This window comes from Mustela putorius, unplaced genomic scaffold, assembly GCF_011764305.1.
Source record: "Mustela putorius furo isolate JIRA1106 unplaced genomic scaffold, ASM1176430v1.1 tig00003853_pilon_pilon_pilon, whole genome shotgun sequence".
Lineage (NCBI taxonomy): Eukaryota > Metazoa > Chordata > Mammalia > Carnivora > Mustelidae > Mustela > Mustela putorius.
This window is the reverse complement of record NW_025422005.1, coordinates 31,162,757-31,175,086: the sequence shown is the minus strand read 5'-3', so window position 1 is coordinate 31,175,086 and position 12,330 is coordinate 31,162,757. Positions and strand designations below refer to the sequence as shown.

Below are 12,330 nucleotides of genomic sequence, written 5' to 3'. Positions count from 1 at the left end.
GAGAAGTGCAGTTAGTTATGCCTGCAGCACCCAGGCTGAAGTTGGGGCTAAATGCTAAACCTTGGGCAGGCTTACCTTTACCTGCATTGTCTTATTTCAGCACCCCAACAACCCTGTGATGGACTGCTGCTTACACCCCCAATTTACAGATAAGGAGACTGAGGGTCAGCGAAGAGACTCGCCTGATCTAGCTCTCTACCCCTGTGCTGTAGTGTGTATGTCTGTGTGTGTATAGGTGGGATGTGGGGTTGGAGAGAAAGTTATAGAGCAAGGGAGAAGAAGGGTAAGCTTGGCAAGGGGGACAGCAGGGGCCATGAATGCTAAGCCAGAAGGTCCAGTTTGGCCTGATAGGAAACAGCCTGGCCGAGACTTGGCCATCAGACTGGCCAACAGTCTTAGCCTGGGCATGCAGCAGAGGCTGGGGCTCTGTAGAAGAGGGCTCAGGACGGGTGGAGTTGGAGGCTTCAGCACCCGGGGAGGCTAGCAGTGCCAGGGCCAGAAAGAGCACTGAACTACAAGTCATGGCTAGGCTCCCTGGCTCTTCCTCTGGACTAGCTGGTGACCTTGGGCAAGTCGTTCCACCCCTGCCCCACCTTCCTCAAGTCTCGGGAAGACTGAGTGCAGGAAAAATTCTTGATCATGCTGGGAGGGGTACACACATGAACCATTCATCTTACTGCTCTTCAGGTATGTGGGCGGGGCGGGTGGACAGAAGAGATGCCGTGGGCAGTCCCTAGACCGAGCAGCTCTTTTCAGTCTGGAAAGGCTTCCTAGGAGGAGGGGTTTCCCCGGGGTGGTGGCATCACATGCGTTATTTGCCTCTAGAACTCCACTCCACTGTGAGTAGGAGGAGGAGGTATAAGAGAAGGATCAGGTCTGCTTCCGTTCCCCAGTAAGGCCAGAGAGGACAAGGGACCTAGGCCAACCTGGCAGGTGGGAAGTCCTGGAGGGGCCAGAGGAGTTTCTCTCCCCCCAGATCTCGAGGTGCCACTGAGCTGTCCCCAGCCCAAACAACACAGGCCTTCTGGGCCAGTGAGCTCAAAGCCACAGGAGGTGGGGAGGGAGCAGTGTCGCTGAGCTCAGCGAAAGTGAACCCCCATTGATCCTCAGGGCTGGAGGGGGGCCCACAAAGAGGAGACACTGAGGGAGAAAGGGGTGTGGAATTGAAAGTCAAAACCATCCCTTCTCTTGCAGCTCCTCCTCTGAATCCTCGGGATTCTTCCTCCTTGACCCCCAACTCCTGGAAGACCATGCAGAAGGCGTCACTACTACTGTGGGTGTGCTGATAGGCTCTACGTTCTCAGTGAGGGCAGCTGGGACAGCTGAGTTGGTTGGAAAATGAGGAGGAAGGATATTCTTCCGAGTTGCTGAGAGTGCAGTGGAAGGAAGCCTCCCCGATCCGTGCTTTGTTGGTGGGGAAGCTTGGACAAGGGCTCAGAGAAGGGGATGATGTTAGCGGGAGGGACTGCAGGTAGAGGGGCAGAGAAGGGGGTTCAGAAAAGGGGTTAGCCTTGCTAAAGGAGACAGGGGTCCAGGGAGGAGAATGGGGGCTCACAAGGGAAACTAGGGGGTTCAATGACTGGGATGGGAGGCCCAGAGAGTGGGACTTCCAGGTCGAACTTAAGTGAACATATATTAAAGTCCCCCTTCCCTGAACTATTAAATAACTTCGAATTAGATAACTTCCCCGAAATATTGGATGACTTCAAAAAATACATATCCAAACTCAAAAGCGAGAATGAGAAATCTGTAAGGGCCAGAAATGAGAGGGAATTCTCGTGGTGAGTAGGAGTGGAAGCTATAACTCTTGACGAGGCGTTTGCAGGATGGGAGGTATAGTTGCAAACCCCACCAGTGGCAGGGGCTACAGCAGGCTCCCTGCCTAACACTGGGTCTGGGAAGGTGCTAAAGTATGTCTGCCTGCTAGCCTCCTGGTCTTGGCTTTGGGTAGAAATATCCCAAGCCAAGATGCTAATATAAGAACTAGATTGCAGCTGGTGAACATCCACATGGCTTGCGTAGATTCAACTGAGAAATCATCCCTTAGGGTGACCTCTAGACACAAGGTAGCAAAGTGTGCTCAAAATAACTATCTCAAGGATAAACTTCACAACATATAAGAAAAAGTAAGTACAATATCTTGAAAGGCCCCTCTCTCATGAGAGAATTCATACCTAAAGATCTATAGATAATAGAGCAATCTGAAAGGAAGTTTAATATGGTTAAAATCTTCAAAAAGATTAAGGAAGGAATAGCATCTATAAAACAAGAACAAATGTTTCAAACGAGGTAGCAGCTAGCTTTGAACAGAACTATCTAGAAATTCAAGAAATGAAAACAAGTCACTGACATTAAAAAAGAAATCAACAGGGGCACCTGGGCAGCTCAGTCAGTTAAGTGTCTGCCTTTGGCTCACGTCATGATTCCAAAGTCCTGGGATCAAGCCCCAATTCAGGTTCCCCTCCTTAGTGGAGAGTCTGTTTCTCCTTCTTCCTCTGCCATTCCCCTGGCTTGTGTTCTCTGGCTCTCTCTCTCTGTCAAATAAATAAATAAAATCTTATTTAAAAAAAAAAAGAAATCAATAGATGGGTTAGTGGAGTAAATGCAGCTGAAGAGAGAATTAGTGAATTAGAAACTAGAACTAAGGAAATCCTCCAGAATAAAGCACAGAACAATAAAGAGATTAAACATATGAAAGAAAAGAGACATCGAAGATTGAATAGGAAACCCCAGCATATATTAATTCCAGAAAAAGATACTGGAAAGAGTGACTAAGATCTTTCCAGAAATAGGATGTGAATTTCTAGATTGAAAAGGCCCAGACTGCCAAGTAAGATATCTTCAAAAACAAAACTACATCTAGACACCTTTTAGCCAAAGTGTAGAATATCAAGAATAAAAAGGAAATTCTAAAAGCCACCAGAGAGAAAAAGATAACTTATCTACAAAGGTCCAATAATTGAATTGACAGTAAGCATCTCATCAGCAACAACAGATGCCAAAAGACAATGGAATAGAATCTTCCGAGTGCTGAGGGCAAATAATTCTGAACCTAGAATTCCATACATTGCCAAACTGTCATTTAAAGGGCAAAATAAAGACATTTTGACATATACAAGATCTTAGAAAGCTTCTGTCTCAGAACTTCACTTGAAAGAGAGAGGCACAGGGGCTTGGGGGAGGTTTGGGGAGCTGGAGAGGTGATGGGGCTCCAGGCTGTAGAGAGGGACCAGGCTATTTGAGATGGCTCCTCAGCACAAGCCAGCCAGAGGAGCCCATCCCAACCTGGCTAGCTGGGACCCAGTTTAGGCTCTCCCATTCTGAGTGCCAGCCTTGCTGTCCCCACATCCCCTCTTTCTGGGCCATGAGAGGGGCCCAGCACCCAGGCCAGGGAGTAACACTGCCAGCCCAGCTCAGGGGCCTTGGGGAGGCCACACCCAAGTTGCTCATGCCACCAAGCACTTGATCTCCACTCTAGGGTCTCCTCCTCTGGGAGGTCAGATGCCACCTTGCGGAGGCCTGTGTGGATGGTTGGAGCAGTGGGATGAAAGCTAGTCCCTACCTTGGTAGGGGCATGTAGGGGGTTTCATTCTCTCTAGGAAAAGAATCATGAGCCCAGGGGAAGTGACCAGTGGGGCTAAGCTGGCTGGGACAGGAAGCTTCTTGAAGCTCCTGGCTCTACTCAACCAGGTGGGGCCCTTGGGTAATTTCTTAACCTCTTTGAGACTCAGTTTCTCACTTAGAAAATAAGAATACTTACCTTATGAGGATGTAAAGATGAAAAGAGATCATCTATCACGTATCAAGCTTAAACATACTTTCTTACACAGAAAATTTTTTTAAAGACTTACTTTAGAGAGAGAGAGACAGCATGAGTGGGAGGGGCAGAGGGAGAAAGAGAGACTCTCCAGCGGACTCTGTGCTGAGCGTGGAGCCCAATGTGGGGCTCCATCTCACAACCCCTAGATCATGACCTGAGCCAAAACCAAGAGCCAGATGCTTAACCAACTGTGCCACCCAGGCCGCCCTGCTACACAGAAATTTCTTGAAAGGCTAATCTCTGATAACCCTGCCCAGCATATTGTCAGTGCTCAATTTTTTTAAAATGTTACCAAGTAAAAAATAGCCAAGGCAAAGGAGTAGTTCTAGGAATGCGCACAGGTTTGGAGGCCCTGTCTTCAGGGAAGGGTACATGTTCATTCACTCTTCATCAGTCACTGCCATCCTCCTGGTACCTGGCTGAGCTCTGGAGGAGCACAGAGGACTCTGGACTGGAGGAGGACCATCTGTGAGGAAGATAACCAAACCCAGAAAATTCTAACAAAGTGATAGGGGGTTTCTTCAGAGCCAAACTTGTCTTGTGTTTACTGTCTCTCTCACATTCCCGTATACACCGCCCCCCTCCCAACCCCATATAAGTTTCACGATAGTCCAAACCTCATCTGGGCTAATTTTCAGCCATCTTTACAACGTTTAAAAACAATTTCTGACACATAGGAAGTGCCAAGGAAATATTTGCTGAATGACTGTGGTTATAAGCATGAACAACAGAGGCCGTAGATATTGCCGTGGGAGCATGGAAGAGGTCTTTGCAGACTCTGCCCCAGCACTTAGAAGTTTCTCAGCAAGGGCCATTTAAATTGGGTCTTGATGGATGTATAGATCAGTAAGTGGAAAAGAAATAAAATGACATTCCAGGCAATGGGGCCAGTATATTCTGAAAGGGGAGGTGCACCCAGGGACTAGTAACTGAATGTGCAAAGAGTGCAGGAGAGAGGAGAATGGAAAGACACAAAGCTGGGGAGATAAGAAGGGCCTTGAATGAATTTGGACCGCCAGAAAGCCCTTATAAAATCTGAGAACCTGGGTGCCTGCCTGCCTCAGTCGGTGGAGCTTGTGACTTTTGATCTCGGGTCACGAGTTCGAGCCCCATGTTAGGTGTAAAGATCACTTAAAAAAAAAAAAAATCAAACCTGAGAAACTACCCTGAGTAATACTTGGATAGTGCTTCCAGCCCTCAGTTGCCCCAGGAATGACCCTGCCTTCAAAAGTTAAGGGTTTGGGGGCACCTGGGTGGCTCAGGGGGTTAAAGCCTCTGCCTTTGGCTCAGGTCATGATCCCGGCGTCCTGGGATTGAGCCCCCCATCAGGCTCTCTGCTCAGCAGGGAGCCTGCTTCCCCCCAGCACCCGGCCTGCCTCTCTGCCTACTTGTGATATCTGTCAAACAAATAATTTTTTTTTTTAAAGTTAAGGGTTTTATGGGTGAGGGGCTTCAGAGCCTAGGACCCATTGAGATACCCCACGTAGTTACCAGAATTGTCTCAAGTTGGCATAAGGTTTGGACAGGGCACCTCCCTGATATTTGGGGAAGGGCTGCGTGCCGCCCCCTTGTGGCCTCAGCAGAACTGAGTAGCAAGGAGGCTGCCCAGGTGGTCTGTTCCTAATCCCAGGGGCTTCCAGTCTCCGGCATCAGCCTCCGAGAGTTGTCCCTGCCACCTTCTGTCCACACACCAGATCTAACTGCTTTATTTATTCCACATATACTCAAGACTGGGCCAGTGGTTGGGGGGAGGTAGAGTAACAGGAGACAGTTCACAATTAGTAAAGCCTTATTCTTACAGCCACCACCTGGACCACCACCACCACCACCAGCCAGAAAAACACTGTATGCACAGGAGGTCGGGAGGCCAGTATTTTGGCTTCAGCTCCATCCCAATCCATGGTGTAACCTTGGGCAAGTCGCTGCACTATGCTGGGCCTTGCATGTCTCCCTCTGTAACGCAGGATCATGATCCCTCTTCCTGTCTCCCTTGCAGGGTCACCTGAAGATCATCAGGAGGACAGATGCTGCAAGTGCTAGGAAAAATGTTGAAAGCATGCTCCGGATGTAAGGGGATCGTGCTGGGGATTAGATAGGGGCTCTCTAGGGCTGCACTAAAGTGTTTGTTTACACCCAGTTGGGCCCTGCTGGCGGGGAAATTTAAAGGGAACGTGCTCAGTAAGATAGTCGCTTTCCAATCACAACTGATCAAAACATCGCCAAAATAAGAATGGACATCTGTGGGAAACGGGGGCCCACTGACTGGTGTGAAAAACCAACTACTTGGGCTTTTAGGAATGAATTGAAAAGTAGCGAGGTGGGGCAGTGCCGTGGCCTCAACATGGGGGCTCAGCCAGGAAGTCAAAAAGTGGAGTTGCTGCCTCTCCTGAGGCCAGGGTCCTCCCCAGCTTGCATCTCTCCCTGGGGGGCTGGGCTTTCGGGAGTATATGCATGTCTCACTGAGACTTGGTACAGAACAGTGGGAAAGGCCAGATAACCCCCTTCAGAGAAAAGCCCCGAGCGAAAAAGAGAACTCAATTCAGGGGGAGGTGCAGGCACTAGGGATTCAAGAAGAACAGGCCTACTAACTTCTTGTGATATAGTATCACCTGCTTCACCTCCCAAGCTGTCACCAGAGTAAAACCACGTATCCTAAACCTCCAAATCTTTGCTTTTGCAGAATATTATTTTTCTTCCCTTTATAGTATGAATCTCTTACCTGGTGTCATCTCTCCCTTTGCTTTGGTGGTCAGGAAGCCCAAGGGTCAAATGTGAAACTGAATTCTAACAACTGTGTAGGTCTTTATGGCCAGGGTATTTGTGTTATTTGCTTTTTATGATCCTAATTTCCTACTCAATTATATTTTTCTTAATTCTAATTTGTCCTATTTTATTGTTTCATTGTGTACATTTTCAATGCAAGCCATCTTAATTTTTCTTGTGGAATGAAGTAAGGTGTGCTCAGGTAAAGGACTGAAAATGAATAGATGACAGACATCTAAGTACTTACCATGGCTGACAGCGGGGAGCCTTTAGTGGGAGGATTACCAGGGTAACAGGGTCAGACTTGCAGTGGCCTAGTATCAAAGCCCCTTCCTATCAAAGACCCTTTAAAATAGCAAAGAGAAGGGAGCTGTCCAAGGTTTTATGGCATATTAACCGTCAGAGAAGAAATTAATACCTTTTTTTTTTTTTTAAGATTTTATTTATTTGACAGAGAGATCACAAGTAGCAGAGAGTCAGGGGGAAGCAGGCTCCCTGCTGAGCAGAGAGCCCAATGCAGGGCTCAATCCCAGGACCCTGAGATCATGACCCAGGGCAGCAGTTTAATCCACTGAGCCACCCAGGTGCCGCTAATACCTTCTTTAAATGGTACTCAGTTCCCTGCTCTTCCCATGACAACAGGCCTCATTCCAGTTTTAAGGATGGCATGGTGAAGGTTAGGAAGGTGGCTCACTGCTGGCTTCCATGGCCCATGAAAGCCACTGAAGCAGCAGAATGCTCCGTTCTTCCTGCTTCAATGACTAGGAAGTAGGCCCTAGCTGTAGAAGCCTTCTGGCCTGCTGCGAGCTGACTAGGAGCTTGGGCCACCCACCTTGGTCAAGACCATGCCCCTGGGAGTGGGCGTGGCCACAGCAGGCAGCTCAGGATGCCAGCCTGTGCTGCGGCAGAAGTGGCAGGACTTGTCTGAAGGACAGAGACAGTTTCTTCCATGAGGGATGCTCTCTTGACCCTCAAACCAGCAGGATGCAGCGGAATCCGGCCCACCTGTGCTAGTCTCAGTAAGGCAGGCAGGCACCTCTGAGCGGCAGGTTCCGATGTAGTTCATCTTCAAAGTCAGTTGAAGACCTCCATTTGAATCAGATATGTAGCATAAGTTCCCTTAGCTTTGAAAGTCCCCTCCTCACAAAGGTCCTCCTCTTTTACAGATACCCAACCTGAAGGCAAACAAACCTTTCCAATTTCCAAGCCGCCTCAAGCAAAGTGCCCCCAGACACAGATACCCACACTCTAAATTATCTAAAATGAGATTTATTGCATTTCATGCAGTTTGAAGTCCATGCAGCAAAGGAGACTAGCCCAATTTTTAACGTATTTTAAAAATAAAAAATGGGGGTCGGGGAGGGGGTGGGCAAATGCACGAAGTTCTAGTCTCCTTCGGTCCCTGGGAGAGAAGCGTTCAGAAATGAAACCATCCATTCTCCATGGCGAATGAGTTCATCTCTTAAAAGCAAGGAATGTTTCCATGGCCTCTGGGTGCAGACACACAGAGCTCTGGGACAAGCGCAGGGTCAAGAGGACCACTAGTGAAAAGGAAGCTACGCAGGCACCTAACTCAATCTGAGGGCAGAACGAGATGGCAAATCCTGGGGACAGCAGCTGTTCCAAGAGTCAGGAGATAACGTACCCCCTGAGGAGATTTGCTCCTCAAAAGAAGTAGCAGTAAGAATAAAAAAAGAGAGAGAGAAAACAAAAGAAGTATTTCTTCAACCACACTCTTCAAGAAAATGCCATAAATATGTTATTTAATATTTTCATTTCATAGCATTGGACACACAGCTCAACATATTGAAATATTGATTCCTTGGAGAAAAAAATGGAAAAAAAGGAAATAAAAAATATTGCATCTTTCTGTTGAAGAATCTCGGCCCCCAGGCGTGGGGCGTAGTGCACCAGTGTCCTAGCCTGCAGGAGGCGCGGAGGTCGGCCGTGTCCTCTGGGGAGGGAGGCTGTGCCCATCGCCCGGGGCTGTATGGCAAAAAGTGTGTTGGGTGTCCTTGGCCTTGCCAGCTCAGGCCCTCAGTCGCCGGTCACCTGGGGAGCCTGCCCGTCGGAGGGCTGGTTGGCTGACTGGATGAACATGGGTTGGGCGAGGTCCTGGCCGGCAGGCATGGTGACTTGCTGGATCTGGTAGAGCTGCTGCGAGGGGTGGAGAGGAGAGAGTGAGGTCACCCCTGGGAGAGGGGCATGCAGCTCCCTATGGGCCTCAAGATGGTCGGGGGCCCCAGATACCTCAACCACCACCCACTGTAAGGCCTCAGAGGGAGGAGGGGATGTGGAGCTCTGCTGGGGCTGGGGCTGGGAGCAGCAGACACAGGAGGCTCCGGCCCCGTGTGAGGGGGTGTGTGTGGTGGGCGGGGAAGAGGTGCAGGGAGTTGCATTTCCTGTGGCTTTCACTTCTCTGGGCTCTGCCTCTCCCGTTAGCTCAGAGCCTTGGGCTTGCTGCACGCTGTTCCTCTGTGACAAACACAAGCAATTTGAACCACTCTACCAGCTGCTTGGAAGTCCGCATTTCCCCAACTCTCGGTAATCCTCACTAGCAGGGGTAGTAAGATTACCCCCCCTCCTCCTTTCCTCAGAGTATCTGGCTCAGACTGAGGCTACACTGAACCTGCATTTCCTGCACGGGCCCTGCTGAGGAGGGGGTCTGGGTTTAAACACATGCTAAGCCAAGACCCATGAGGCATTGAGAAGCAGCTCACATAGCCACTATGGAAGGGCAGAGCCAAATGGACACTTGACTTTCTCAGGTGTCCACCCCAAAAACCCAGAGGCAAAGACCTCTCCCCTCCCCACCATCACAGGAGCCCCGGCATGTGAGCCTGGCACATGGTGCGGGCAGAGCCCAAAGGTGGGTCCTGACGTCAGCTCCTCTCCCTTCTGGTCAGCAGAGAACATGGGCTTGGGTGTGTCATCCTTCCACGGACTCCAGGGTCTCAGGGACCATAAGTAGAAGGGAGAAGGCAGAGGAAAAGGGAAAGTTTCCCTTCTCATAGGAGGGAAAGGGAATGATTCCCTTCTCATAGGAGTTTTGAATGACTGAATTCCAGGAACCAAGAGAGCTCGAGAGGTCACATGTTCTCTGCATTTCAACTAATCCAGCTATTAAAAAGTAGCCTAGCCTACAAAAAAACAAGTCCTAGAAAGGGAAACAGAAGACCTGCATTCCAGTCCCAGCTCCGCAATGAAGAGATGAGTGAGCATAGACAAGACACTTCTCATCTCTAGGACTCAGTTTACTCATCCGTAAAATGGGGACTGGGGCTATATAATGTCTAAAATAATTTTCAGCTCCCATAAGTCTACATCTAAAGGACTGGCACTCCGAATTAAAGACTGCCCATTCGTTAACAGAAAATGGGACACTGGCCCTAACCATCCAAACCCACAGATCTCACCTGCTACCCCTGACAACCCCTCACCCTCGGCCCCTGCCCAGACTGGGTGTCCTACCTGTCCATCCGTGAACTGGCTGAACTGCTGCTGTCCTTGCTGCACCTCTGTCTGCGTGATCTGCAGGAAATCAAGACGGCACAGCAGGCAGGTCAGCTGCAGGGCCCGGTACAGCCCTCCCGCAGCCCACAGCCAGGAGAGGGTGGTGAGGACCACACAAGACAATGCATGTAAAGTGCCCAAAATGAGGCCTGGCACAGAACAGGTGCTCAGAGAGTAGCAGGAAAGCAAGGGTCCTTCCCCTATCCCCCGTCACGGATGGCTACTCAGCGCTGGCACGGCAGAGAAGACCACAGAGGACCCTGGAGCAGGAAATATATAGAACCTCCACAACCACCTCCCTTGCCATCCACCTGCCCCCCACCTGCCCCCCACATGCCCCTTACTGCAAGCTCCTAGGAGCTATCGTAGCAAGGCCTCCCATTTAGGGCTTAGGCAGAAAACCTGAGAGTCTTTTAGCCAGTGAACGCAGACAGCAAAACGTGGGGCAGAGTGGTGAGTGGTCCCTTTCGTTCTTGGAAGGTGGGCTCCACACCAAACCCGTATCACCTAGATTATCTGACTGGAATACGAAACACCCTGGCGAGGAGGCGGCCTTGGCCCTGGAAGTCCTTGCGGCACACCTATGAAGTACTTTTTCCGAGACAGGCCACGTGCAGCCCTTTGGGCCAAGCAGGGGGTGGGGGTGGGGGTGGAGGTGGGCGGGGCAGGGAAAACATCGACCACATGTACCTACAATCTCACATGGGGATTTTAAGGACATGTGAAAAGAACTGTGCTGCCACGTGGAATTGCACCACACTGTGCCTGCCAGCTGCTCGACACAGCCTGGCAGACCAGGAAGAAGACGGAAGCGTGCTCGTGTGCGTATGTGTATCTACGGAACATCTGACTGTAGTCCTGTGTGTGCCATCTCCTGGAACCATCACAGCCAACCTGCCACGTAAGGACTGTCCTCTCAAGTGTCCTCACGACAGCCAGAAACAACCCATCAGGCTTACCCAGGAGGCTGTCAGGAGTAAGAAGGGGACTGGTGTGAAAGGGCTTCAGAGGGTTTCTTACTTTGCACCCTGTTTTGGGTCCTTCCCCTCCCACCCACCTGGAAGCGGCTGGAGGGCAGAAGCTCTATGTTTTGTCTTTACAGCCCCCAGTGCAAAGTAAGCATTTAAAGAAATGTCTGCAGAATAAATGAATGACCCTGGGACAAATGGAAAATACTCTTCATAGATGAGAAGATCAGCTGTGCCCTGTGGCTGGCAGGACTGCCCTCCGCATGAGCTAAAAAGAAAGTTTCATTTACCTTTAAATTCCATATGCATATTATTCATTCAACAAACACACACCAAACACCTACTATGTGCTAGGCTACCACAAGTTAAGATCTGTTGTAACGCAGACTCCCAAAAGCTCTCAGGTGCCCCCTCCTGGCTTCTCCCCAACTACTGTCCGAAAACCTGACTCTTCCCACTTTCTGGCTTTAGTTTCTGGTCCCCAGACTGACCTCAGAGGAACCAAAAACTCTTCCTTTTCCCCCCAAACCCATGCCATGAAAAAAGGTTTTGAACCTTTTAAACCAGGTTAGAATCTTAACAAGGTTTTGTTTTTCACTTTTGTTTTTTATAAAAAAGAAGGGTACCTGAGGGTATGACCAGTCTGGAGCTGTGACTCCATGCCAGTGAGCCCCAAGGCATTTAGGGAAAAGCCCAAGTCCTTATGTAAGCCAAGAAATGGGTCTGGAACGGGCCCTTTAATGATCCCAGAGACTGTATGGAACTCTGAAGCCTTGCTTTTGGCTCATTCCTATTTTCCCAAATGAGATCTTTGGAGAGCTGCTCTACAAACTCAGCTCCGTCACCACTGTCAATAGATACATCACCAGAAATGCAACTGGGCCGACGCGTCCAGCTCTTAAACGATCGCTGCTTTTTTTGGGTCTGAGGCAGAAGAATCCATTAACAACGCCTCCCCTTGACCAGCACTGCCCATCCCCTGCAAATGATGCCCACGACCCCAATCCCCAAGCCCCAAACCCCAAGCCCAGGGGGGCTGCCCCCTCAACACCTGTGCCTCACAGTCTTCCATATTTTAGGGCATAGGAGGAGATGAAGGGGGCAGTCTCTGGCTAGGTGTGCACGAGGAAGTAAAAGCCACGCAAGCCTTCCAAAGGACACGGGAGTGCCAGGACACAACAGCTATCTGGTTTTAAAGATGGAAACTCAGTCTGGCGATGAGGCCCCCTGTCAGAGCACCTCCTCTAGTCAGACATGCACACACAC

At 49.9% G+C, this 12,330-nt stretch overlaps 1 protein-coding gene across 9 annotated transcripts in view; it reads right to left on the bottom strand.

Moving 5' to 3' along the window:
- Positions 1-7,836: 7,836 nt before the first annotated feature.
- The window catches only part of NFYC (nuclear transcription factor Y subunit gamma), a 68,489-nt gene continuing 63,995 nt past the window's right edge, over positions 7,837-12,330 (bottom strand). For 7 of the 9 annotated variants that reach the window (XM_013045275.2, XM_013045303.2, XM_013045279.2 and 4 more), the window contains 2 exons: positions 10,055-10,114; positions 7,837-9,058 (listed from right to left, as the gene is read on the bottom strand). In XM_013045275.2, coding sequence (XP_012900729.1) covers positions 8,621-9,058; positions 10,055-10,114 — 498 coding nt within the window. In that variant the 3' untranslated portion in view covers positions 7,837-8,620. The remainder of the gene's footprint in view (positions 9,059-10,054; positions 10,115-12,330) is intronic. The other 2 variants (XM_013045315.2, XM_045064297.1) reach the window with 1 other exon arrangement.